General features: G+C 43.8%; 1 protein-coding gene across 1 annotated transcript in view; it reads left to right on the plus strand.

Annotated features, from left to right (window-relative positions):
• The first annotated feature begins 4,304 nt into the window (after positions 1 to 4,304).
• Positions 4,305 to 26,720, plus strand: part of arap2 (ArfGAP with RhoGAP domain, ankyrin repeat and PH domain 2) — a 101,907-nt gene continuing 79,491 nt past the window's right edge. The window contains exons 1-6 of the mRNA XM_048969936.1: positions 4,305 to 4,726; positions 12,602 to 13,199; positions 13,768 to 13,826; positions 15,009 to 15,085; positions 25,043 to 25,104; positions 25,407 to 25,700. Coding sequence (XP_048825893.1) covers positions 12,634 to 13,199; positions 13,768 to 13,826; positions 15,009 to 15,085; positions 25,043 to 25,104; positions 25,407 to 25,700 — 1,058 coding nt within the window. The 5' untranslated portion in view covers positions 4,305 to 4,726; positions 12,602 to 12,633. The remainder of the gene's footprint in view (positions 4,727 to 12,601; positions 13,200 to 13,767; positions 13,827 to 15,008; positions 15,086 to 25,042; positions 25,105 to 25,406; positions 25,701 to 26,720) is intronic.

The raw sequence follows: 26,720 nt of genomic DNA on the forward strand, positions 1-26,720 counted from the left end.
CAAAAAGGGGTGGGACGAGTCTCTGTCTCCCGACGAGGGAGACGAGGAAACACCATCCATGGCAGCCAGGCCAGTTCCGGCTCCTCCCTTGCAGGCCCCCTGGACCTTCAAATCCCAGTTCCTGTACCCATTTCTGCTGTTGCCCAACAGTTCCCAGAGCATCTATGGGTTCTGGCCTGGAAGTCCCAGCAGCATCCCTTTGCCCTGTGGTGCCAGTGGCACCCCCCTGCTCGACAGTTCCTATAAAACCCACCTACTCTAGCTGTGGGTCCTGCCCTGTGGGCCCATTGATGCTGGCCCAGCTGTCCTCTCAACATCCTCCTGCACTCGTTCTAGTCCCTGCCCAGCCTCCTGCCTCGGTTCTTGCCCTGATCCTGGCCTCACAAGTCCCAGGACGTCACCTGGCCGTACTGGTCACACCATGGCAGGAGGCCACACAGATCCTCAGACACCAAGTGAGGCACATGCAATGGGACCAACGGCCAGCATCCTGGAATCATCCAGGCCCCCCAGGCTAACTTCAATCACTCTCCAACCTCAGGCCTTTCCCTTATCTCCTGTCTGGCCTTGGATCTCACCTGTCCTGTCAGCTTACCCTAGTTTGTTCACTTTGTGGTCTACACTGGTGTATGTGTCCCTATCCTGGTGGTCCTGCCATGTGTCAGTCCTGTCCCTGTCATTTTGTTTGCCCAACTTACTGTCCTTGCAGTCCCTCACCCTGTTTCTGTCCATCCCTTGGTTTAAGTAATGTCCTGTCTTGTCCTGTGATATTACCTGTTGGGTGTCCCCTATGATGTCTGTCGTCATCGCTTTGGTGAAATCTGCCCAGTCCTGTTCCTAGTTCAGTTTTGTCTCCCCAGGTCTTCAGTCCTGGTGTCTGACCTTGTCCAGTGTCCTGCCCTGTGTCCTGGCTCCATGTGCCTGTCCTCTTATCTGATCCCTTGGGTCCCCTCCCCAGCTTGCTTGATGTGCAAGGAGTGCATGCCATTGGTGGGGAGGGTTACGGTCTAGCCCCACCCTGCCTGTATGCTCCCTGCATTTACCTCGGGCATGGCTCCTATTCAGCTACGCCTGAAGCTTGCTAGTTTTACCTCTTGGTCCTGCCCTCTTGTTAACCAGCCTTCACTCCTTTTAGTCATGTATATTAGCCTCTCGTAGTCCTGTGCTCGAAACGTTCTGGTGCACCGCACAACAACCATTGAGATGCTAACATGAGATGGACAGTTTTTTTGCCCAAACACTTATCTGTTGTTCCTATTATCGATTATTAAGATAAACTTGGGGAAATGTGTATTACAGTTTTTCTTGATTGCTTTGCTACATTTCATGAATCATACCTAAAGTTCTCAGGACTGTAAGTGCATTTCGCAAAACAATTCATGTATACACCAAAGCACTATGGTTTAGCTGTAAAAGCCTATACTTACCCAAAACAATTAATTAACAAATCCAAATAATTCCACCAATGAATTAATCAGCCCACTTTCTCATTGTCACTGACAGATCATTTTTTTCTAGCAAACTAATACTTAGTTTCTCTTGATTGCTTTGGAGCAATTCTCAAATGACAATTAACATTTGCAAAATAACAAGCGTAACCTAATTAATAATAATAATAATTAATCTGCTAATTCAGCCTTATTGACAACATGATAAAAAGAGTAACTACAGGCCTGTCACGACAACCAGGACCGAGCGATCGGGATCCGGGTATGCAAGCTGCTAAGCGCTTGATTTGGATAAACCAAACAGAGGCACTGAAAGGGACAGGCAAGAGGCATGGTCGAAAGACAGGCAGGGAGGTCGTAAGCCGGGGGGTCAGTCCTACAAGGAAGCTCAAGACAGGAACACACGAGGGTGCGGGAACAGGACGAGCAGGAGCAGGCTGGGAGGACGGGTCAGGTACCGGGAAGGGTCTGGAACGGGAGAGAGAGAGGGGTAAGGAGAAGACACTAGGTAAACAGGCAGGGTTGGGTATCAGGGAGAGACAATCGACAAGAAAGTGCTTGGTATGGCTTCTATACATCAGCGCAATACTTCGCAATGTGTAAGTGACGTCTGGCTGGTTTTAACTCTATGCTCATCCTGCGCAATGAGCCGCAGCCGGTGGTGTCCGCCTGCGTGGGCGTGACACAGGCCTAACAATTATGTGGAAAAAACAGCTCACCGAAACACAAATTAGTAATGTAATAATTTAAATATTAACAATATTAGAATATAATATAGGATGATATAGGACTAAATGAAATGTGATCATTTAACATACGATCTTAACCCAACGTTCCGGATGTATGCATAAATAAGTGAATGGAAGTAACGTAAAAGTTACTTACCTAGTAATTAGTTGCTTTCATATGCAGTAATTAGTAACGTAATTAAATTACTGGTAACACTTAGGGTTTTTAGTAATTTATATACACATTCATAATGCATTATAATGCATTCATAAAGCACTATAAACATGGCTATAAATGTTTATAGAAAGGCATAACACATAATAGCCGTGTTTATAATGTATTTTGACTGACTTATGAAGCTCTCATCTATGATGCACTAATATACTTTGTGAAAAATACTTTTGTAATGCAGCACAAACCATCCTTAATGCTTATACCGACCACTATAATGCATTATAAAGGTATATATACTGTATTATAAATAAGAGCTTCATAAAGAATTCAATTTGCATAATAAACATGGCTATAATGTGTTATGCCTTTGATAAATATTTATAGCTATGTTTATAATGCTTTATGAATGCAACTATTTGTTATGAATGTATTTAGAAATTACTAAACATGGACTTAAATAAACTGTTACCAAATTCTTTTGAAGGAAGTAATTAGTAACTGTAACTAATTGTTAACTTCCACAGCACTGGTGAATAATCAGTTTGGCTGCAGTCCCATCTGTATGCTACCTTTCTGTAGAGCCGTGCAGGTCCTTACAACAATAAGGCAGGCATGAGCCACGTATTAAAATAACGAGTTACAGTCACCCCGATTCCCCCGCCAAAAAATGTATATTAGCGATCAAGCACGACCAAGCGAGGTAGTAAGATCACAAGTTAGACCATCCCCCCCCCCACCCCCCAACAGAATTAACAAAGGGAATCCACCCTCCCTCCCCTCCGATCTGCAAAATCTACGAAGGTGACACCTCCAACCCTGGTGTGCCAAATTCGCCGAGAGGGACCTCTTGGTTGGGCTGCAGTTGGTGATCTTTGCAGTTGTGGGTGAAGCACCTTTTCAGATGCCACAGGAAATACACACAGTATTTTGTGGTTGTAGGGTTCTCATTTCAATGTGTTACTCAGGAGAGAGAGGGAGAGTAGGATGATATCAATATCATATATACATACTTAAATCGGCTTCTGTATAATGCTACTTTTCTACACTGCGACAATGTGTCTATCTCTCTATCTCTCTCTATCTATCTATCTATCTATCTATCTATCTATCTATCTATCTATCTATCTATCTATCTATCTATCTATCTATCTATCTATCTATCTATCTATCTATCTATCTATCTATCTATCTATCTATCTATCTAATCATAGATTATGTAATTAGGTCCTGTGTCTTTATGCTCCATTGTGCCCTGATCTAAGTACTGAGGGATAAGGCACGTTTTGCTCAATAATCTGTGGGACTATTTTTAGGTCAGAAGTCGAAACAGGATGTCAGAGGCTATAGTCCGCAGTACCATTGCTCTACTTCGAAAACAAACAGCCGCATTATTAGTCTCAACGGAAATAACTGTAACTGAACTTGGGTTACGTTATTAAAAAGTTGTTTTTGTGCTTTGAAATATTCTGTAATGGAAAATGTGCCCAACAATGAACAGGAACTAATGTGTTTTATCCATGTATTATGCTGGTCTACTTGATGAATAGATAGTAAATATAACAGATAATGCCCCATTTATTCCCTGAAATTGCCAGAATAACTGAAAAATGTAAAATAAGGTGAGAATCAGATACATTTATTTGTAAAACGATCGTATTATACAGTAACAGGCTATCTACAGCAGAATCTCTTTAGTCTTGTTAGAAATTGGTTTGTCACGGGTTGAACTGAAGTTTCGTTCTTTTCCATCAATGAAACCTAAGAATTCAGTGTAGCAACGTTCGGTGTTGTGTAGTATCATGTCAGGTAAGGCTATACTGGGAAACAGTAAAGACCTAGAGTGTATCTATCATATAGGGACATACTGTACACTTGCTCTGCTCCCATGGCGGTGTGCTCCCGGGTGCTTTACGCATTCCTGTCACTAGTGTGCTGTCAAGCAGCAGCACGCAGCTAAACACGTTTCACTCTTAATCACCGTCCCACTGGCATTGCACAAGCAAAATTCAAAGTTAGAAAACATCCGCTGTTTAATGTAAGAGTGTATTGCTATAAACTCTGTGTCGCTAATTTCTTCTTTACGGAGTTTTTCCTAATTACTTTTTTTTTATATTTTCACTTTCACATTTGGCTCAACGCGGTTACTCTGTGAGTTTTTTTTTTTGGCTTATTAGCTATAAAAAAAAGTGATAACATGCGAAGAGGGAGTCTTTCCGCCACCGCGTGACGCAAGCCGCCTTTCGGACGCAGGAATTGAAAGAAACATCAGAAGGAGCAGGTCGCCTGAGACCGACGACGCCTCAGTTGGAGAAAGTGCCGATCGAGGGCGGATTACGCGGCAGCCCGGAGCACATGCATCCGCACTCGGAGTTCAGGTGAGTCCGTGACCCCGACGCCATGTACCAATGAATGCAATAAGCCTGTATAATGAAACCGTTACGTTTAATTTCACTAAAACCAAAAATAGCCGCCAAATTCATCTCTTTCTTTTATTTTTACATAAAAGTGTCAGTGAGATTGGATTAGGAGTGTGTAGTTTATGGTCTCAATACACTAAACACGGAGGTTTTTATACGTTTCGTGGTCAGTAAAAACAAAAAAAAAAGTTAGATTTAACTTGTAGGTGGAAAATGTATTAGCCAAGTGTGTTGCTGTCATTGCTGTAGACGCACATGTCAAAGTTTACGGGCAAGTTTACTTGCAATGTCAGGCCTGCTTGTTATACTTAGGGAATGGATTGGGTTAGGTTTTGTCTGTGTGTTAGGTGGAAGGTGGACCAAATATAGTAAACCAAACGGAGTGTTTTGGGTTGAACCGTTGATTACAAAAGCCAAAGCCTATAAAGAAAGCCTAACTGTGATGGTGTAAAATAATCTTTATAAGCTGAAATTATCAGCAGGATTTTCACAGAACATATTTCTAGTCCAGAATCATTACCACAATATGTCTTCAGTGTGTTCAGTCACCCAGCGTTGTCTGTTTGAAGTTTGAAGCCTATTGGCTTGTTTGGAGTGTTTTAACGTCTTTTGATGACTATTAATCAAAGGTTGCTGGTCTCCATCCTCGCTGATTTTCACCACGGTCTCTGTAGTTATTGGGCTAAATGCGATGGCAGTGTAGGAAGGTGGGCTGTCTGTGAGGGTGTGTATATTTCAACAGAAGCTGGAAGCTCTCACCTTAGCGCGCATTACCCTGCCTGCTTAAGTACTCCACCCTGCTGCTTACCAGTGATTCTTACTTAATACTGCAGAACATCCAGGATATGCTGAATAGAGAAACTGCCCACTAAGAACAGTAAAACTGATAGGCTCACCCCTGTGCAGGATTCCCAGAGTTGGACGGCCCTGGAGATTTCACCCGGAGACTGTCTGCCCGCTCCCTGATCCACCTGCTGTGTTGCTGGTCACATGCATAGACGTCACATGCTGTGGCTGGGTGTGTCTCCTTTCTGTCAGTGTCAGAAGGCGGCACCTGATATCCACCTTGGACTTTGTGCTCTTTTTGCACTCTGTGGGAGAGGTGTGTACGAGTCACTCAGAGCAGTGCCTTCAAGAGAGACTCGAGAGTGTTTTCATACTCCTGTCGGTGCCCATTTGTGTAAACTGTCTGAACTTTTTTGGCTCGGTCACATGCCATTCTGTGAGCAAATCAAGCTCCAGCAGAGTCTGCTGTTCACAGCATATCCAGGACACCCAACCCAGAGGCAGTGTCCAGGACAGCGCACAACAGCAGAATGTGTCCTCAGCATTTAACGCATATGTGACATTGTGACATTACAGCATTTAGGCATCTCTTATTTAGTCAGGGAGCAGTACTTTGCTCAGGGTACCTCAGTGGTTGGGGACTCAAATCATCCACTTTCAAATTCACACATGCTTCCATAACCATTATACCACTACTGGCCCAGTAGCCTGATGATTGGGAAAGTGTGATGACACACTGTCCTTGCATGCTTTTGGGTAGGGGGGCAACAAGGGCAGAAGACTTTTGGAAGATCTCCTACCATCTTAATCCAGTGTTTCTCAACTTGTACCTCAGTGACCCCCAGAAATTCCTTGTTTTTGGGGAGCATGGAATGCAGCAAAAACATGGACTATCTGGGGGTCCCTGAGAACCGGGTTGGGAAACACTCCCTTAATCCATGGGGTGATGTCACAGGGTCTGCTCAGTTTGAAATAAACCTGCAGTTTCCTTTTATTCATTCTTTTTAAGAACCAGCGCTATACTGTAGATTACCTGTAGATGCTTCTAGAGATGCATTTAGGCAGCTCTACAGATAGCTACAGACTGCAGCTGTAAACAGCTCTTTAGATAATTATAGATCAGTGCAGCACAACTGTTGCTCTGTGAAAGGTCACTTAATAACGGAAAATTAGTTTGAGCAAACTGAGGTAATGTTTGGATGTTCTGCAGTCCTTAATGATGGGCAGTGGAAGGAAACTGGTAAACATCAGCATCTTCCTCAGCTCCCTTCTCTCCCCCAGCCTTTGATAACTTCTGAACCTTTTCTAGGGCTGCATAGGATTCATTTATTCTTCCCTGTGGCCATACCAAAGAAAGCACGATTGTATAGTAATCGCCGCGTATAACATCTGCAGTAAGTGAACAGGCCCCACCCAGTCAGAGTAAGTGAGGTAAACCATGTTCAGGAATTTCTTGGGAAATAAGTTGTCTGGAATACAAAATATGTCGTTGTGAGTCAGAAAGGGTTTCATGCAGTCATGATATGGGCCTTTGCCTGTGCTGGGGCTGCTAGCTGCAGGTTCTAGCTTGTAAAGTGAGTAACGCAACCCCGTTTACCTGAAGAATATAACTACTTGAGTTATAAGAAACAGTATAGTAGTTAGCGTGTTAGTGTGTTGTAATGGGTACCTGAATAAGGTCTTTGGCTGATTTTATTGGTAGATGGGAAATGAGATTTCGCTAATCGTGTTAGTGTTACTTGGTGTGCTCCTTCAAAATAGTTCACTTCTGAAAGATTTTCTTTTAATTTTTCGATGGAGAAAGTCATTCTGCTAGTCAAACCATAGTCCTATAAGGCCTGTCAGCTTGTGTGGCATAAGAGAATAATGACTAATTCTCAGGCTTGTCATTTCCGCCCAGTCAGGTGACATTCTGATCCACCCATGCATCGGGGTTAGGTCATCTGGGGACTCATAATCAACTAACCGGGAGGGCCCAGATTACACCTTAAAAATAATGAAGCTGGGAATGTAATCAGTTAGTGTGGAATGCTATTTTGCATTTAGATGGAAGGTGCTGATATAATTAAAACGGGAACGATGCCATCTTGCAGGGCTGTGCAGGGACTTTTTGAGTGGCAGGTGCTTACAGGTTAAAGGATCACTCAGTACATTTAAAGCTCACACAAAAAGTTTTATCCATCAAGTCCTCATTAGAAGGTTCAGGTAAAACGGGCAGGTGCGCAGCCCCCCAAACACACGCACGCACACACGCAAGCAAGCAAGCAAGCCAGCAAGCAACCTATCCATATGGGGACCACTCATTCACTTCTATATGAAAAATGCTAACTATGACAACCTTAACCCCCACTCTGCTCTAACCATAAGTAATCAAGCAAAATACAAGGGTTTTTGCATTTTTAGTTTTTTCATAGCAGTCACTGATTTTTATACAATAGAGTTTTCCCTTATGGGGACCAGGAAACTGGTCCCCATAAGGGAAAAAAAGGATATTTATCGCATTATGGGGACATTGTGTCAATGTCTCAACTTCTCAGTTTCCTGTCCTCTCCTCATGATGTGGGTGCTCAGAGTAGGACTTTGACATCTTTTATTTTGAATTATTTCTCCTGTGTTTTCATTGTAAGACAAAAGGAAAGCACAACTACCCTCCATGAAAAGCTGTTTCAGTGGCATAACTTCTTTTTTGGGTTAATTTTTGAAGCTGATTCTAGAGGAAGAAAATGTCAGAATGGGTTGTTTTTCCTGCGTTAAACATATGGCAAATGAACTTGTAAAGTAATATAAAACACAGTTAAGGAAAATAACAGGTGTTCAGTACAAAAAATTCAGTGAGTAGATGGAATACCCATATTGTCATTTATGTCCTTATTTGTAAAATAACATTAACTTCATCATGTACGTTTAAACTGTTTTGTGTCCAATACCAATAGCTTAAAAGGGTTCTGTTTGACGTTGCCTTGGTTGCTCTGTAATAGCTCTTTATACTGTCAGACTGGGTTAACAGAGGTGTGAGGCAAAGAGCATTCCTCATACTGCTCGATGTCAGGGCATTTCAGAGGAGGAGTGTTAGGCTGTGTTTTGTGCTGCTGCATTTTTGAGTGGTGAAACATTCTTCTGCCGCAAACATTTACTGTTGTGCCTGGGGCATCATTGCAAATTGTGTTTGAATATCGGGGAATATAAAGATTTTAGAAAACAGTGGAGCGTGCTAAATGGTAATTGAGGTTAAGGGCCTTACCTAGGAACCTAATGATGACGTCACTCTGCCAGCCAAGGTGTTTGACCTGTAATGGGTGTAGCAGAGTCGCACGCTGTTCCTACACACCAGCGTTTTGTGACGGCCATTTTCCACTTTCCCGTGTGCTTTATTAATACAGAACACCAAATAAGTAAGTAAGGCTTATAACAAAGCACCTTTCAAGGACATGGAGTTACAAATTGCTGTACAACAAAATAAAATAAAAATAAAATTGAAAAGCTTAAAACTATTTTTTTTAATAACAGCAGTGCCCCCCAGTGAAATGACAGGGTGATTAGAGTGATTCTCAGCAGGGTGAGGCAAGGGGGGGGGGGGAATTTCGGCTTTATTAGTTTTTTACAGTCGGCCATCTAGATGTCGGGTGATTGTCTCTGTGCGCAGGGGAGGGAGGAGGGGACTCTTCTGCATTAGACCCATAGGACATGCCATATAAGGAGATAATGGGGCCTGGGGTGCGAATAGGTTAGGAGGCGCACTGATGTCTGTGGCTCCTCGCAGATAAGGGTGGAGGTGCAGAGAAAATGCGTCTCCTGATAAGCAGAGAGGACGTGTGGCGCATGTGACTCCTGATTTAGCTGGCAACATTCTGAGCATGTGGGGATGAGGGTGGCAGGATGAGGAGTGAGACAGCACTGAAGAGGAGCCTGGGAACCACGAGGGCCACTGCCTTCAGAGGCTTTGTGTCGGAGCTTGATTGGTGTTGCTTTAGGTTTACGGTCTTGGAGGGAGGGAGAGCTCAGGGGCTGAGGGTTTGTATTATATCTTTCTGGGAGGAGTGTGACACTCGCTTGTTAGAAAGTCCTGGTAGATGGGGAGAAATTGGGGAAAAGAGCAGATTAAATGGAAGGCAGTTGGAAGAAATGGTTTGGAGTGGAGGAAGGGGATGTATGTAAGTGGCAGGAGAGTGTGAAAGTAGACATTAGATGTTTGTGTCAGAGCTTGTGAATGATACCCGTGGGAGTTTCGGAGAAATTGCTGTCTCTGGGAGCCAATATGATGGTGGCTACCTTTATCTTTCATGCACGATGCAAACCATTTTCAGTGAGAGGAGCGAGGGGGGGTGGAGGTGAGCAGGTACAGTTACTGGCAAAACACTAAAGTTTTCTTTTTTCTGAAAGTAAGTTAAGTTGTGCAGAGGAGTTGGCTGATAGGAAAGCTGAGGAGCTGCCGTAGATGGTGAGTTTAGCCTGGTTATGTCAGCAGAGCCTGAAAAGCCAGCGGCTGGAAGGAGATTGCGAAGCAGGTGCTGTGAGCTGCTGTGCAGATGAGGGTAGAGGGGTCTTTGTGTGTGTGGGCTAGAAAAGAAGACTGTGGAAGATTTTATGAAAAGTGGAAAGGAGGCATTGAAGGAGAGAGAAGTGGGAGATTTGTGAGGGAACCATAAGGTCTAGGCTGCTGTGAGCATTATGAGTGCTGAATTGAGTCAGTCCTGGATGTCGATGTTTAATAAGGCCTACTGTGAAAGAGTAGAACTTGGAGAGAAAGCTGTACTGCCATGGTGGACATGGCTGTCCTGAAGATGGGCAGATCTGAAGGGAGCTAGTGTTGTGGATTTTGAACGAGAGAGGTTAGGAGGTTAGTGACAGCTGCTGAGCAAAGTTTGAGGGATAGATGACATACGAGAGAGGAATGGGTGTATTACATTGCATTATATTTAGCAAATACTCTTATCCAAAGTGACGTGATGAAGGGCACAATAGTGAAATCACTCTACCGACCATGGGATTTGAACCTGCAACCTTCCGATCACTGACACAGCAGCCCAACCCACTGAGCTGTCTGTCCCCTTATATGTTGGGGTTAGAGACATGAGCCCAGGCCTATGCCTTAGCCAGAAGAAGATGAGGACATAAGACTGCAGTATGCTGGGATATCAGTGGCTGCCTTCTCAGTAATCTGCTGTATATTACACTCTGTTGGGGGGGTTGATCCTTTAGCGACGAGGTGCTGTGTGGCAGCTGATGAAGGATGTTTTTGTTGCAGCTGATGTCATGAGGTTGTCCCAGAGTCACACAAATCTGGTGTTTGATTTCATCACGGTTGTCATTTGGAAGAGGCAACTTGCGGTTTCCTCTCAGCTGGCGCCCCCCCAGTGGCAATTTCCTGGTTTCATTGCAGCAGGGATCCAGCCTTTGAGGGGGTTCTGGGCACGGTGGCTTGGGAGGTGTCTGCTGGCAGTTGTGTCTGCTGCAGTGAGAGTAATGCTTAACAGTGGTGGGGGGGACTGCACTGAAGGTGGTTCACGGGCAGAACCATTTGGAGGTGTGTGTGTGTGGGTGAGAGAGCGTGTGCAAGTGTGAGTGCAAGTGCTTCAAAGAACGCCTGTGCATATGTGAGTATTTGTATGCACCTGTCTGTATGAGTGTGTGTGTGTATGTGTGAATGTGTGGATGCACATGTGCATGTGCATGTGTGTGTGCGTGGATATGTTTGTGTGACGATGAGGGTGTGTGTGTGAGTGCATGTGTGCATTTCTGTCTGTCTGTGTATGTGAGTTTGGCTGTGCACATTTTTGTGTCTGTGAGAGAGAGAGAGAGAGAGAGAGAGAGAGAGAGAGAGAGAGAGAGAGAGAGAGAGAGAGAGAGAGAGAGAGAGAGAGAGAGAGAGAGAGAGAGAGAGAGAGAGAGAGAGAGAGAGAGAGAGAGAGAGAGAGAGAAAGAGTGACTGTGGGGGTGTGTATGAGTCCAGGTTGACTTGTTAAATTTTGTATGCATGTTTCCTGCCGGCAGTGGGACACGTGCTGGTGGCAGAGGATGTGACTGAGTAGAGATCGACCACACGGCCACCTGAGAAGGCCTTGGGGATTCAACTTGTGAACTGAAATCGACAATAGCAAGGAAATGGCGGAATAAATGTGAGAGTGCACCTGGGCCAGCGTGAGAGTGCATTGCGGGCAGCATGGGTTTTGGTCATGTGGGCCTGCTCTATTTATGGTCAGACGCAGAAATAAAGAGGCAGGTGGTGTGTCTGTCCTTACAGCCTCGATGTGGTCCGTTCACCGCGCAGTCCCACCCTTCTCTCTCTTTATCTTCTATTAATACTTTTTCCAGAAACATGTTTATTTATGTGTTTTTCTTCGAGTAGCACTAGCTTCCGTTTATCGTTTTCCTCTTTCATACCCGCAAATAAGAATAAGCGCATCAACTGTTCCTGTTCCTTGTGGGCCGATTGACCTCAGCTCTGGCTACTTTCCTGACACGCCAGAGTGCCTTATGCTGATGCTGGTTGCTCAGTCCAGTGTCTCGCTCACCCAGCCGTGCACTTTAACCCCCCTGTGTCTAGCTGCCAGCAATCTTAATTCTTTCTGCGGCTGTAGTTTTGTCTGATATTGCCGTTGCTGTCGGTGACACTTGCTGGTTCTTATCATGTTATACAATTTTATTCTGTGAAAGATCAATTTGCTGGCCAGATTTAATGATTAATTATAAAAAAAAGTCCAATGAATAAAATATAGGTAAAAAGCTGTGTCTCGTTTTGTTCACGTTCAACCCCCCATAACTATCAAATACCTAACAAATTGCTTCATAAAACAACTTAATTATCCTTCATTGTTTTGGGGTGGTTGTGCGGTTCTTTATGAAGTTTAGCCTACTAGCTTTTTGCATATCCCATGCTTATTTAGCATAAAGGTCCCAGTTCCTGTTGTGTGTTATGAAAGTGACGCACAAGAAGTCGAGACATCCCAGGGACTTGTAGCCAGATTCTCGAGCTTTGGTGTGAAAGTGCCTTTTGTGAATGTGAGGAGTTACTGTATATTCCCCTCTTCCTGCCCCATCTCTCTGTAGGCCCCCGCGCAGCGTGATGTAGCTGCGTTGGCATGTCGGAGCCCAGCGAGGAGATCTCAGCATGGCTTGCCAGCTTGCGCTTGGGTCAGTATGGGCCCTGCCTGGCCCGTGCCGGGTATCATCGGCTCTGTGACTGCTTGGGCCTGGGTGACCAGCAGCTGTGGGAGATGGGCGTACTCCCCACGGGTCACCGCCGCCGCATCCTGAGCAGTCTGGAGACCCGCCCCCCCTGCCAGGCCAGGGGCTGGCTCTCCTGGGGGGTAAAGAAGACTGCCCTCTTCGCTCCCAAAAAGGACGGGGCCGGACTGGAGGAACCGCAGATCACATGGCCTCCATCATCAGGGGCTGGGTTGGGGGAGGCCCCCCCGCCCATCCCTAACAGTACCAGCTCTCCGCTCACCCCTGCAGAGCCTGCCACACAGAGTACCTCTGCCCCCACATCGAGAGACTTTAAGGGTACGATGGTTGTGAATGACATCTACGAAGGAGATGGCTGTGACATGCCGGCAGGCTGCATCCGTCCGACCCGCTCCTACAGGCTCAAGCACCGGCCAGTTCCTGAGGTCCCGGACAGAGTCAGCACTCTCTTGGGGGACCGGTAGGCCATTGTCCGTGGCACCTGTGTGCTTTATTGGGCACAGTGCTTCTCTGATAGTTACATGTGGCCAGCCACATGCAGCCCCTGTATGTAACCACAACATGCACCTGCTAAATGTAGCCCCTACACACGGCCGCTACGTTGCCCCTCCATGCGGCTGCTACATGTTGCCCCTCCACGCGACCCCTACTGTACACACGGCTGCTACATGTTGCCCCTACACGCGGCACCTATACGCAGCCGCTACATGTTGCCCCTCCACGTGGCCCCTACACACGACCGCTATGTTGCCCCTCCATGCGGCTGCTACATGTTGCCCCTCCACGCGACCCCTACTGTACACACGGCTGCTACATGTTGCCCCTACACGCGGCACCTATACGCAGCCGCTACATGTTGCCCATCCCCACAGCCTCTCCACGCAGCCCCTCCACGCGGCTGCAACATGTAGCTGCTACATGCGGTTGCAAACACTCACTATAGGACCCTGAGAGGAACAGGACTTTTCTGTGTAGCGTTCTGGAACATTGTGTGCATGCTGACCGCTGCTCGGTCTGTCTTTTGTCAGAGACTCCCTGAGCTGCCAGCACCCCCTGCCCTCCGACGGCCTGTGTGCCACGCAGGAAGGTACGCTCCGTCTACCAACCCTGGCCACCTTGTCTGGCCACTGCGATAAGAGAGAGAGTGTGGAGGATGGAATGTGATTCTCCTTTGCTTAGACAGCATTTGATTGCAACTTGGGCGGGGGTGTGGTGGTTAGCTTTCTGGATGACATCGCCGCATGCCTCGGCATCCATACTCCCACACCCCTCCTCTTTCCCAGGGGGAAGCCTGTCTTGGGAATGCTTATTCTGGAGGGAGGGAGGGAGTCACACAGGCAGGCGTACTTCCGAGCCCTGTCATCCAACGGGGCATGGAGTGTGTGTGTGTCTGTGAGTGTGTGTCTGTGTGTGTGGGAGAGACTTCTTCCCCCATATGCTTCCTGCAGGTTGCTGTGATTGATTGTCCTCCTAGATCTCAGCTGACAGGCCATCTCACTGTACCTTAAACACCCACAGCACCTCCTCCTCCTCCACCTGATTTTGCTTCCATAGCTGTGGTGGTATGTAATCCCTACTCATGCCTGGTAAATAGGCACTGGAGTCCAGGATGCGACCCCCTGTAGATACTGTGAGGGGTGAGAGAGGAGAGGTGATGGAGGTGAGACTGTTTCCCACCCACTCGTCAATCTTCAGTGCCCTCCCCCCACTCCCCCCCCACTGCCCCCCCAGTGCCTCAATGTTAAGGGAAGAGCTGATGTTCTGAAGCACGTGGCCATGCACTGTCCCTGTGCACACACACACACACACACACACACACGCACATTGTTCCAGTCATCTGTACCTGCACTGATGCTGATTTGCTACATGGGACATGACGACCCATCTCCGTTCAGCGCTCCATCACGAATACAGTGTGATGCTCTAGCCCTTAATTAAACCACCTGGGGGGTGGGGGGGAGAGTCTGCCATGAGTCTGTCTCTCTTCATGGGGGCTTTATTCTGTTAATCTCCAAAGTGGCCACACTATTAACAGTGCAGGCTCTCCATCGCCGACCTTAGGGACTCCCTTGCTGCACGACTGCAGCGCAGTGCCTGCGTATAGAGATGTCAATGAGCAGGGCTTTCATAAAAACTTCTTTAATGGATGAGATCCGTGTTTATGACCATGCTGCCCGATGCTGACGCGAGCTGGAAAGCTGCTATCCTGCCCCGTGGGTCTTTCTGGTAAAGGCCAATGAGCGCTGACAGGTTCTCTCATGCCTTCCAGCCCCCCCTGACAGAACACTGGCCCCCATCTGTCCGTACGGCGAGATGTTTCTCTACAACGTCGCCGACAGCAGCTCAGTAAGTCAGCCGTACCGCCTTGGAACTGGGTTTCACGTCACCGATGTTACTTGGCAGATGGTGGGATTGGCCTATGAAGATCATTTTATCATTTTTATTTGGGATATTAGTGCTTTTAACTGACACTGTGCTTTTAACTGGTTTTGAATTTGTGATCATGTGTCATATGACCTCACAATCCAAAATCTGATTTCAGGAACATAGAGGTTATTCATTACCTTAATGAACCTAAGTTTTAACTTTTTAACTATTCATTGCCTTATTACTTTAACATTGTTGCCTGAGTACATAATTTTGCAGATTTACAGCGGTTAAGAAGAGGTATTGTCATTAACGGATAAGGGTATTATCATTAATGGATACCTAAATGCAAGCAATAACAGAATCATTTTCTTAATAAAAATTTTAATTAAGTGTGAGACACGACAACTAAACTGAAATTCAAACTACGAAACTGAAATGAAATGAATAGAAATGAAAATTTATGGTTTCCATTTTTGACTTCTGTTTTTGAAATTAAAAGCCTGCCTATAGGCTACCAGCCTGTATTAGCCTACCAGGCATTACTCTTTTAAGGGTATCTATCTCTATTGATGGTAAATTTAGCATATACTGTAGACGCTTTCACACTGGCAGAACTTTTTTCTGGAACCAGAACCCTTATCCAGAACCAGGAACTTTTGATGTTCACATCGCTGGAACTCATCCTGATTGTAGTTCTTCGCAGGCAGCTCCTGAACCATATTTTAGTCCCTACTCCAGACTCTGTACTTTTCTTTTGAACACAAACTACTGGGGAGGCGCTTACAGCCATAGCTTGCTGATTGGTTGGTGCTTACAGCCATAGCATGCTGATTGGCACAAACTTGGAAGTGACACAGAAGTGCAGGAAAAGAGATGTAGCGGAGCAAAACCAAGCAGATAGAATTATTTTTGCACCCTGTCACGGATTTGAACCTGACAATATTGTTATGTTACTGTATGTTAATATTAATTGGCCAACATTTTATAAATTTAAGTATAGTGATGGTGATGATGCGGATATCTTAGGAGTGTCATTTAGGTATTTCCCTTCCACTATGGTTTCGGACCAAGATTATGCATGGATTGTACCATTGCAATTATGTGATTTGGGAGGGGAAGGGTGTTCACAATTTGTTGGGTAAAACCAAGTGGGGAGGAGGGGGGAGAATTTTTACACATTACAATAAAACTGATATTTTTGTCCTTGTTGGTATTATGAATAAATCTGAATAAAATTGTGGTTTTGGATGGTATATTTTAGAATTGTGTATGTGGGATCTATTGTATCGAGGAAGATAATTGTTAGATTAAACGTCCCAAGGGGAGGGGTTGGAATCTATATAAACCCCGCAGAAGGTGCTTAAGGGAGAAGTTGTTATGGATCCAGGGGCTGCCAGGATATAGCCTGTTTTAGGTGATTTTTTTGTTGTTGTTGTTGTTAATACTTTGTATTTGTGCCCCCTTGTGCGAGAGGATAATACGTTTTTGCACCTTTTTGGAACCTCATGGTTCCTGAAGACTCTGACCTCTCAGCCATTCTTAACACACCCCAATTACATTTAATGCATTGGTCTTGCTTGTGTCTCCACTGGAAAATTTGATTGTTAACCAGTATTCTTTTTGTCGAGTATTTGAACCTTGAGTCCAGGTCCCAGAGGTGAGAGGCAACAGTCCTAAGAACTGTGCCACCGTGCTGTCCCCTAGAAAAGTATTTAAAATGTGACAAAGTCACAATGTTTCCTCGCCTTTCCCCTCTTCAGCTTCGTCAGGAGATGCTGACTGACTGTTTTGAGTTCAACTGTGAATTCTGAGATTTGTCGTCACAACAGATGCTGTCATGTTGTTTTGAACCAGGAAATAATATTGTACGTCTCTTAAAAATCTTTGTCCATACTATTCTCCCATTTGGGTATCAAAATTAACATGCGCGTTAATGTGCTGAAAGAAGTAATTGACAACAAATGCTAACTGTATGTATGCATTAGTGCTGCTATCACGTGACTGCAAGTGCATTTAACCGCCATATTGATGAAGTCGAAGCAATCCTTCCCACTTTTGGCTGCAGGAACAGGCGTCAATCATCCTCTAGTGACAGAACCTTCCACCGATTAGTGTGTTTACTGATAGTTGCATATTTTTGTATTGAGATTCGTGTGATATTCCCTTGCAGACATACATCTTTCAGTCTTTGGTTATACCACCCAGTGCTATTCCGTTCATCTCGCCTACCAGTTATAATTTCCTGGATAGTATGCATTTTTAACATACCGCCATACTGTAGCATTCCTGAAATGACAACTGTGGTTGTTTGCATAATGTGATAAAAATATTTTGAAATAGTCAAGGCGAGTGAAGTGCTGGGTATGTCATATGTGACATAGTATTAGTTGCAGCATCATGCAGAATTTTATTTTGAAGCGATAATGGATTCGCCACAATATGCCAGCCTTTGTTTGGACTGCTAAATGCATTATGTTTTATTGCATATTCATCTTGTGCCGTGGTCAAACATTATTATGTAAGGAATAAACCACTCTGAGGTGTGTGATTATATGAAAATAATGAGGGACAACGTGCTGTAATGTGGCCCGACACAAAGCCGAGGGCTGACCAAGTTGGATTTGATTATTTTCCTATAACTGCACACCTTCAAGTCATTTGTCCTGCTTATACCACGGCAAATGAACAAAAAATAATAATAGAATAACCTAGTCACAGTTAATTTTTCAGAACATCATTTCTATGTGCATTTAATAATGTTCCAGTGTGCTCTTGAAAACGGGGTATAACGTCTGGTCAGGCTGCTCACTGAAAGCGACAATCCCTTAGCCCTTGTGTACATACAGTATCTTGGGTTGCTGTCCCCATAATATGCCAAGTGCTTTTTACCTGTAACACTTTATTGGCAAATTTATGGCAAAATAGATTCACTATATTATTTTGTCTTAATTTATTTGCCAAAAAGTAGCGTGTCACTAGCGACCCGAACATGGTGAAATATTTGTAGTGTTACATGCATTTTTTTAAGTGCTACATTTGTTAATTGCTCTAGAGTAGCTTAGAATATTACTGAAGTAAAGTAAAAACATTACAGGGTTGCTCATCCATCCATCCATTTTCCAAACCACTTATCGTACTGGGTCGCGGGGGGTCCGGAGCCTATCCTGGAAGCAATCGGCACGAGGCAGGAAACAACCCAGGATGGGGGGCCAGCCCATCGCAGGGCACACTCACACACCATTCACTTGCACATGCACACCTATGGGCAATTTAGCAACTCCAATTAGCCTCAGCATGTTTTTGGACTGTGGGGGGAAACCGGAGTACCCGGAGGAAACCCCACGATGACATGGGGAGAACATGCAAACTCCACACACATGTGACCCAGGCGGAGACTTGGACCCAGAGGTGGGAGGCAACAGTGCTAACAACTGCACCACCATGCTGCCCCCAAGGTTGCTCATATTAACCTATTTTTGTACCATTAATTCCCCCTCTCATTGTACATAAAGCACAAGGTGAGGATTTGACATTATTTAGTGGTATTTTAAGCAGTGCTTGGCCAATTTAGCCTATTTTTGGATTGAGAAAGATAATAGATTTTGATTACTGGAGCCAGACGGAGAGTAACACTGATGTCAGCATATTTTGAGAGGTGCATGCTTTGCTATACATGTAAATACAGAGGATGACCCATTTAGCTTAACAGCAAGTATGAAGCATTATTCTGGATTATTTTTGGAGGTTATTTTGATTGGATAATGATTTAAAATGGATATAACGTTTCATATTTGTCACGCTCGTCCGGGAAGCGGGCGAGTGCGCTGGCAGGTGAGCGAGCAGGTAACAGGCGGGCAGGCAAAAGAAGGGTAAACGGGGATTTATTTGACGTGCTGGGAACAGGGAACATCGCACGACGACTAACATCAATGACCGACAAGGGTAACAGGCAAGACCAGGACTTAAAACAGGACAAGACTAATCAAAGTAATCAGACACAGGTGGCAACGATCGGGAAAGAACACGTGGGTAGTCAGGGGGCGTGGCACACACGAGGAGCGGACGGGCCGGGCATCACAATATTTTATAATGTTAACATTTTTAAACTTTTTTTTCCGTTAAAATTAACAAAGTTTCAGCATGCTGAATGCGAAAAGAGAAAAGACTTCCTGCTCACCAGAGGACTGGTGCTTCAGAAGAAAAAAATATTTTAAGTTTGTTTAGAATCTGTTCGTAGTATTCAAGGGAGGGTCATTCAATAAAAGTTTGAAAAGGGCTATTTTGACTTGATTTTTTAAATATAAATTTGCCGGGTCTTCGGACACCCGAAGTTTGTAATAGTGTTTCCTGAAAGTCCCATGTAGCTATGAGTTAAGTTACCATAGAAAACATGGATAGGCACCTGCATTTTGAAAACCTAGGAAAATGATACTGATGAAAACTGTTTGCTTATGAGTAAAAAGTCGCGCATCGTAAATGTATTTGGAATGCTGAGTGAAATTAGTGTGCATTAATATAAAACTGTTATTAAGCTGCTGGAACTACCTGTGCAGTTACATGATAATAATCCATAGCCATGTGGCATCTCTTGACCATAAAAAAATAAATAAATAAATAAAAATCAGTTTTTACTGAAAGGCGTGGTATATTAGCCTTTAAGCTAAGTTCGGGAAGTTGCAGTGACATTCAGAATTTGTTTGAAGGGATTATCAGCCTGTGTTCAGGCTGTTGTGAAAAAACCTGCTGTTATTTGTATTTTACCAAAAAAGAAGAACTTATGCTTTAAATAAGTTTTGTCAAACCAGCCTAATTCTGTGTAATATGTCACCAGATCATCACACGCACATATCCAACTCAGAAATACTGGCAAAAAATACTGGGTGATTTGTGCATACATGCAGATTCGGATGCTGTTAAAAATGATCCTAAATATATATATATATATATATATAACCAAAAACATACACACATTTAGTAGAACACCGGAAATTGATCGTCTCTCAACTCGGACATCAAGTTGGGGTCGGTCGAGAAAGTTCTAAACTCAGCTCGACCAAAAACTTTTACCACGACAAACCAAAACAGACCTGCTACGATGCGTCTGCTCTTGCTTTGGAGTATAGCATTGTCATTTATTTCATGTTTAATGCTTTTATATGTGCGCTGTTTCATATGTGTATTACTTTTTATATATAATGATTGTAAATCCGTTTTATCATTAGGTGGGTAGATAAGTTTAAAATAGCCAATCATTTGGGGGTCAATTGGGGGAATGGATAAAATTCCTGTACATTATTTCTTATGGGGAAATTCGACTTGGAATCAAATCGCAACTCGATCAGCCTTATGGAATGAATTAAGTTTGTATTCCAAGGTACCACTGTATGTGTATGTTTGGGTATGTGTGTGCTTATATATAGTAATTTATATGCATATTTATGGATGTCTGTGTGTGTGTGTGTGTGTGTGTGTGTGTGTGTATACAGTAGTTATTTAAACTAACAAACTAAATTTGTGTTTGGTTGACTATTTCTTTGTTGTGACAATGCTTTTTGGCAATAAATCTTATACCGCTGGAAAACATGTTTATTTCCCTTTTAAATGGTGCCACATTTTCAAGGAAAATGCATTTGTAGACTGAGCAGCAGAGTTGAGTATGTTAGTAGAGTCACTAATTTTAGTTAGCTACACTAGTTACTACACTACACTACTCCATGTCACATGAAATAATATCATAGAGATGAACCCCTGATGAGGGGACTGTAGAAGGCCAAAGTTAGGCCAAACTCTCATATTTTAAAGATAATTTGACATTTTTTGGGTTAGGTATGCTTTGGTTTGCATGTCAAATGGGGTATGACCACAGGAAAACATTGACAATTCATCATAATTATAATTATTAAAATAAGTATTTAATAAAAAAATGTTTTGAAAGATTCACACTAAAGCAATGTGCTTATATAAGGCTACGTTCACACTGCCAGCCACATCTTTCAGTTCTGATTTTTTTTCTCAGATCGGATTTGTCTATCTTGACGGTTCACATTCATAACTACAAATGACCTGTATCTGACTGCAATGTGAATGCATGGGTCCTCCTCAATGTCACGCATGCGCACATTGATACATTTTTACATGGGTCAACTGCGTAACCAACAACAAAAAATGTCATATCTGTGGGATGACTCTTGGCATTAAAAATGGAGGCGTTAGTAGCTCACGCATGTATCGCACTTTGCTCTGGAGGACAACAAACAGTGAATCAGCTGTACATGAGCAGATCGAAAAGGAGAATAAAAGTCAGGCGGCTAGCTTTTTCTGTTTCCGTTATTGCTGAGACTGCTGCACCAAGAGATGTGTGGCTACGAACCTGCCGGTGCAGGCTGATGATGTCAGCGCATGCGTATAAGCAAAAAGCCACATGAATTCTGATCTGAGCGTTCACATTCAGGTCGCATGGCCGTGAATCGGATACGTATCTGATTTAGTACCACATATGAAAGTTACACAGATCCAGTTTGAAAATATCAGATTTGCGTGTCCACACAGCCCTGAAAAGATCAGATCTGTGTCACATTGAGGCAAAAAATACGATTTGAGTCACTTCAGCCTGGCAGTGTGAACGTAGCCTAAGTGTCCGTGATAATACTTGTCAAATTTGATTTTAAATTGGAATGTCAAATGGTCTAACTAGTTTCACCATTTTGACAGGCCTTTCTGTTGTAGGCCAGTTTTGTCAAATATCAGGAGTTTATGATGCTGATTAAAGATGTACTAACTTACTATGTGGAACTATTTTCAATTATATGTTTTCAGCAAAAGTGATTTATCTACAGCATCATTATCAAAGCTCTGTAAGACTTTATCCAGATGTGTGGAATGCGGGCTTAGCTACGGTAAGACAACAAAAATGCCTGGTTACAATAGGAGTCACCTGGTTTTCTCTGGACTCAATCTTCTGCCTAAATGGAAATTAGGCATGTGATTTCACTTACACTTCAACGACATACATCAATGCTTTTCTTCATGTTTTCAAGTGCTGGTACGCTGTCACTTAAAGAACCACCAGCTCCTCCATTGTTGATGTATTTTCTTATGATGTCCTTCTCAGGGATGCATCAGGATGCATTATCATTTACACTACAAAAAATATGTATTCAAAAGCATCCCAGACCCCCTCGCTTCTGTAAAATTCTTGACCCAAAGTTCAAAATCCTGGCCGCTGCTAGAGCTAATGTAGCAGACAGACACTGGTACGGCATGACTGAGAGGAGAGTGAGAGACATATTTTTTTTATGGATCTGCTCTAAGACTTAAAATGGTTAAACTTTGCTGTTATTGATAATCCATTTTGAGCTGTGTCTTTTCATTTAAGGGCTTCTTTCTTTGTTAAAATTAAAAGTATAATTCAATTATGAAGCATAGTAAAAATTCAAAAACTCATAAAACTAAAGCAAAACTAACCTTAAAAGACAACAAAATCGAAAAATAGGCCGATTATATAGATATATTTTGAAAATGAGATACAGTATAATATAATACCCTTTAAACAAATATATTTACAAATATATATTTTTTTGTATTCTTTCCAGGTTGTAAACAAGGTCCATATCTTTGCTTGTGACATTGCAAAAACTCCCAGAATCCACAGCTAAAATGAAACCAATTTAGTTAGCAGCATCTCACAGGGAAGTTGATGGAGGGAAATGGAGGAATCGTTACTTGGATCATTTAATTTTAAAGCATTGAAAAAGGGCTCAAAGTTTAAAAATAATGTAATTTGCCATATTAATTTTATTGAAGAGCAATAACATAAAATGAGTCCTTCCAGTTAAGCCCATTCTAAGTGGTTGTCAGGCTTCTGTTTTTAGAGCTATTTGCTAAATAGCTTTCAGATTTTATTTATATTTTTATAAACTACAGTCATGTGAAAATGAACGTACACCGACTTTAAATTCTAAGGTTTTACATATCAGAACATAATAACAAAATCATTTGGCCCTTAGCAGCTCTTAAAATAAGTAAATACAACCTCAGATGAACAACAACAGAAGACATATTATACCGTGTCATTATTTAATGAAAACTTAGCCAAAAGTGTTCTGGAGCATTTAGGTGTGTGTTAACACAATGCCGAGGAGGAAGGACATCAGCAATGATCTTAGAGAAACAATTGTTCCCATCAATCTGGGAAGGGTTATAAGGCCATTTGTGTACAATTTGAAGTCAATCATTCTACAGTGAGAAAGATTATTCAGAAGTGGAAAACATCCAAGACAGCTGCCAATATTCCCAGGAGTGGACGTCCCAGCAACTTCACCCCAAGGTCAGACCATGTAATGCTCCGAAAAATTGCAAAAAGCCCAAAAGCTACATCTCAGACTCTACAGCCCTCAGTTAGCATGTGAAAGTTGACGGCAGTAAAATTAGAAAAACACTGAACATTGAGCTAGTTTGGAAGGGTTGCACTGGAGAAAGCCTCTTCTCTCCAAGAAAAACATGGCAACACAGCTTAGGTTTGCAATGTTGTATCTGAACAAACCACAAGACTTCTGGAACAGTGTCCTGTGGACAGACGAGACCAAAGTGGAGATGTTTGGCCGTAAAGCACAGCGCCATGTTTGGTGAAAACCAAACGGCATATCAGCTCAAACACCAACCAACTGTCAAGCATGTTGGTGGAAGGATGATGATTTAATCTTATTTTGCAGCCATGGCACCTGGGCACCTTACAATCACTGAGTTGACCATGAACTCCTCTGTATACCAAAGTATTGTAGATTCAAATGTGAGGCCATCTGTTCAACAGCTAAAGCTTGGCTGAAACTGGATCATGCAACAGGACAATGATCCCAAGTACACCAGCGAGTCTACAGCCAAATGGATGAAAAAGAAAAGAATCAATGTATTGCATTGGCCTAGTCAAAGTCCAGACCTCAACCTGTTTTAAATGCTGTGCATAAATGAATGTCCACAAACCTCAATGAACTGAAGCAACAATGGAAAGAAGATTTGGCCACAACGATGTGCAAGAGTGATAACCATTTACTAAATGACATTATCTTAAGTTATTGCTGCTAACGGTGGTTCTACAAGCTATTGATTCATGGGGTCTTCCATGACATGGGTTCTTCCATGACTGTATTTTCCACACAGTTTCTCCATTTAGGCTTCATTTGTTAAATAATGACACCGTGGAATCTATTGTTCGTTGATCTACAAATGAGCTTAAATTTAAGTAATGTTAGAACCTGGTACGGAGCAGATGACTTTTTGGTTTGTGTCCTGATATGTAAAATAACATGAACGAAGGTATTACTTTCTTTTTGGCATGACTGTATATGGTATATACAGTATGGTTAAAAAAAGAAAATATCATGTACTAAATAGTTATAGTTGTATCTTTCTATCATCTTTGTATCATTTCTAATTTTGTTGTGCTGAAAATATCTAACATAGAAAAGCAGGTAAATAAGCTACACATTTAACCCATATATCCGTCTGTCGCTCTTTGAACTTACCCTGGCCAAAGTTGCATGGGGGTTTGGAGCCTCTCCCAGTCCACCACAGGGAGCAGGATTGGGGAACACCCTGTACTGAATTCCAGTCCATCACAGGGCACTGGGCTGGGGGACACGATGGACCTGATGCCAGTCCACCACAGGGCTGGGGTTCATGATGGACTGATGCCAGTCCACCACAGGGCTGGGGGTCACGATGGATTGATGCCAGTCCACCACAGGGTTAGGGAACACCCTGGACGGGATGCCAGCCCAGCACAGGATACAGTTCTTTCATGTGTTCTAAATTAATTTGCTAGTAATTTACTTTACTTTACTAATGTACTAGAGTCTGATGTGAAGACACCATGTCTGTGTTTTCATATGTGTGGTTTTTGATGCTGATCTTGATCCTGCTTCCTTCCTTGATCAGGATACAGCTCCTGTTGACCAGCCAAGAAGTAAAAACAAGGAGGCATCAAAACTCACTTCAGGGTAAAAATGGTCTCACTTATTTTGGTTTCTTTGAACTTCTGGTTCAGATTTACTTGTCAGACCTTTAATGTGCGGGGTGTAGGTGCCCATAGTGGTGCAGTCCAGCCTCAGCATACTGTGTTTGGAGGGTTAAGCATGGTCACAGCAATGCAGTATAATAGAGAAACAAGTAGCTCATATAGCAGAAGGTCACAGAGAGGTGTGATGTCACTAATTTCAGTTCCACATGTCCTCATGAAAAGCTCACGATTGCGGTCTGTTTCAGTGCCAGAGATGACCTAAAGTGTGACATGGCTTTTCAGGACCAAGCAGAGCAGATCGGAGAAGGATGCAGTCTCTTCCTCGGCCCAAACCCCGCTTCTGGAAGCCAGTGGACGGGTCCAGGGGGGGCTCTCACAGCAGGAGTGCTCCACAGAGGAGACCCACAGATCTCAGTCTCTGCCCAGGCATTTTGGCATGAGGCAGGTGGCAAACAGCAGGGGGAATCACACCCAGCTAGCCAACCTGGACGTGGACATCTCTCCCTATGCCTGCTACTACCAGACCCACAATGCCGTTCTCAAGGCTGGATGGCTGGACAAGCTTTCCCCGCAGGGGTGAGGCACCACTCGTTTGATTTCTTGCTGATCACATCTTCCAGCCAATTTTTCACCACCAGGTCATGCTTGGGGGAGGGGGGGGGCTTCCTGGGAGGCACTGCCCTATAGTGTACACTCAAATTAGGGGCAATTTAGAGGTGACAGGTCATGTACCTGCATACTTTTGGAGTGGGAGAGAAGCTGAATTATACTTCAGGGTGGGACTATGCAAATGGCTGTGCTAAGCCCTAACTGTGACAGGGCTACCTACTGAGCGTCAGTGCTGTACTTTACTGCATTTTTATTTCGAGAGTGCTGGGAGTATGTGCAGGCAGGCTGTGGGGCATGTCTGACATCTCTGACCTATTTTTATATTGCTGTGGTTTCTTTGGCACCCTGGGCCAGCTGTCTTTGCATTGCGAGATTCACGGCTACTTCCCGGTGCTAAAAGGTAAACGGTTAATAAACGAAAAAGCAAAGCATCTACAGGACAGGCAGAAACGGGGATGCTGGTTTGTGGTGGTGTTTGTGGTGAAGAGAGCTGGACTAGTACAAAGCAGAGAGCTTAAGGAAGTGGTGACGGAAAAGTATGCAACAGAACAGTATTAGTAGTTAGAGTTAAAGTAAACTGCACATAACTGCTGAGTATTGATGGCAGTATTAATGTTAAGCCAAATGTCCAGTAGAAACTGGCTCATTTCTAAGCTCTTTACTTCTTCTGAAGAAGGCATCTGCTTACAGAGAGAGACGGCCTCCTGCTGCTGGATGTTTGTTTAAGCAGATGTGGGTGGGGCCAACCAGCATCATCCCTGCTGCAGCTTCTCTGACCCATGGAGATTTTCTCATTTGTCTCGTTGACGCCTCGGCTGGGGATTTCGGTGATGGCAGTGAGGGGCTTTAGCCTCTCCTGCGCTCAGCGCTGCCGGTCAATTGAGACCGCGGTTCAGGAGCGAAGATTAGCATGTTAATCCACTTCAGTTTGTGTCCCCATTCTGGCTACGTGACTTGGTCCCATAGTGTGATCTTCTCCCTAAAGCC

Source organism: Brienomyrus brachyistius, chromosome 12 (genome assembly GCF_023856365.1).
Source record: "Brienomyrus brachyistius isolate T26 chromosome 12, BBRACH_0.4, whole genome shotgun sequence".
Lineage (NCBI taxonomy): Eukaryota > Metazoa > Chordata > Actinopteri > Osteoglossiformes > Mormyridae > Brienomyrus > Brienomyrus brachyistius.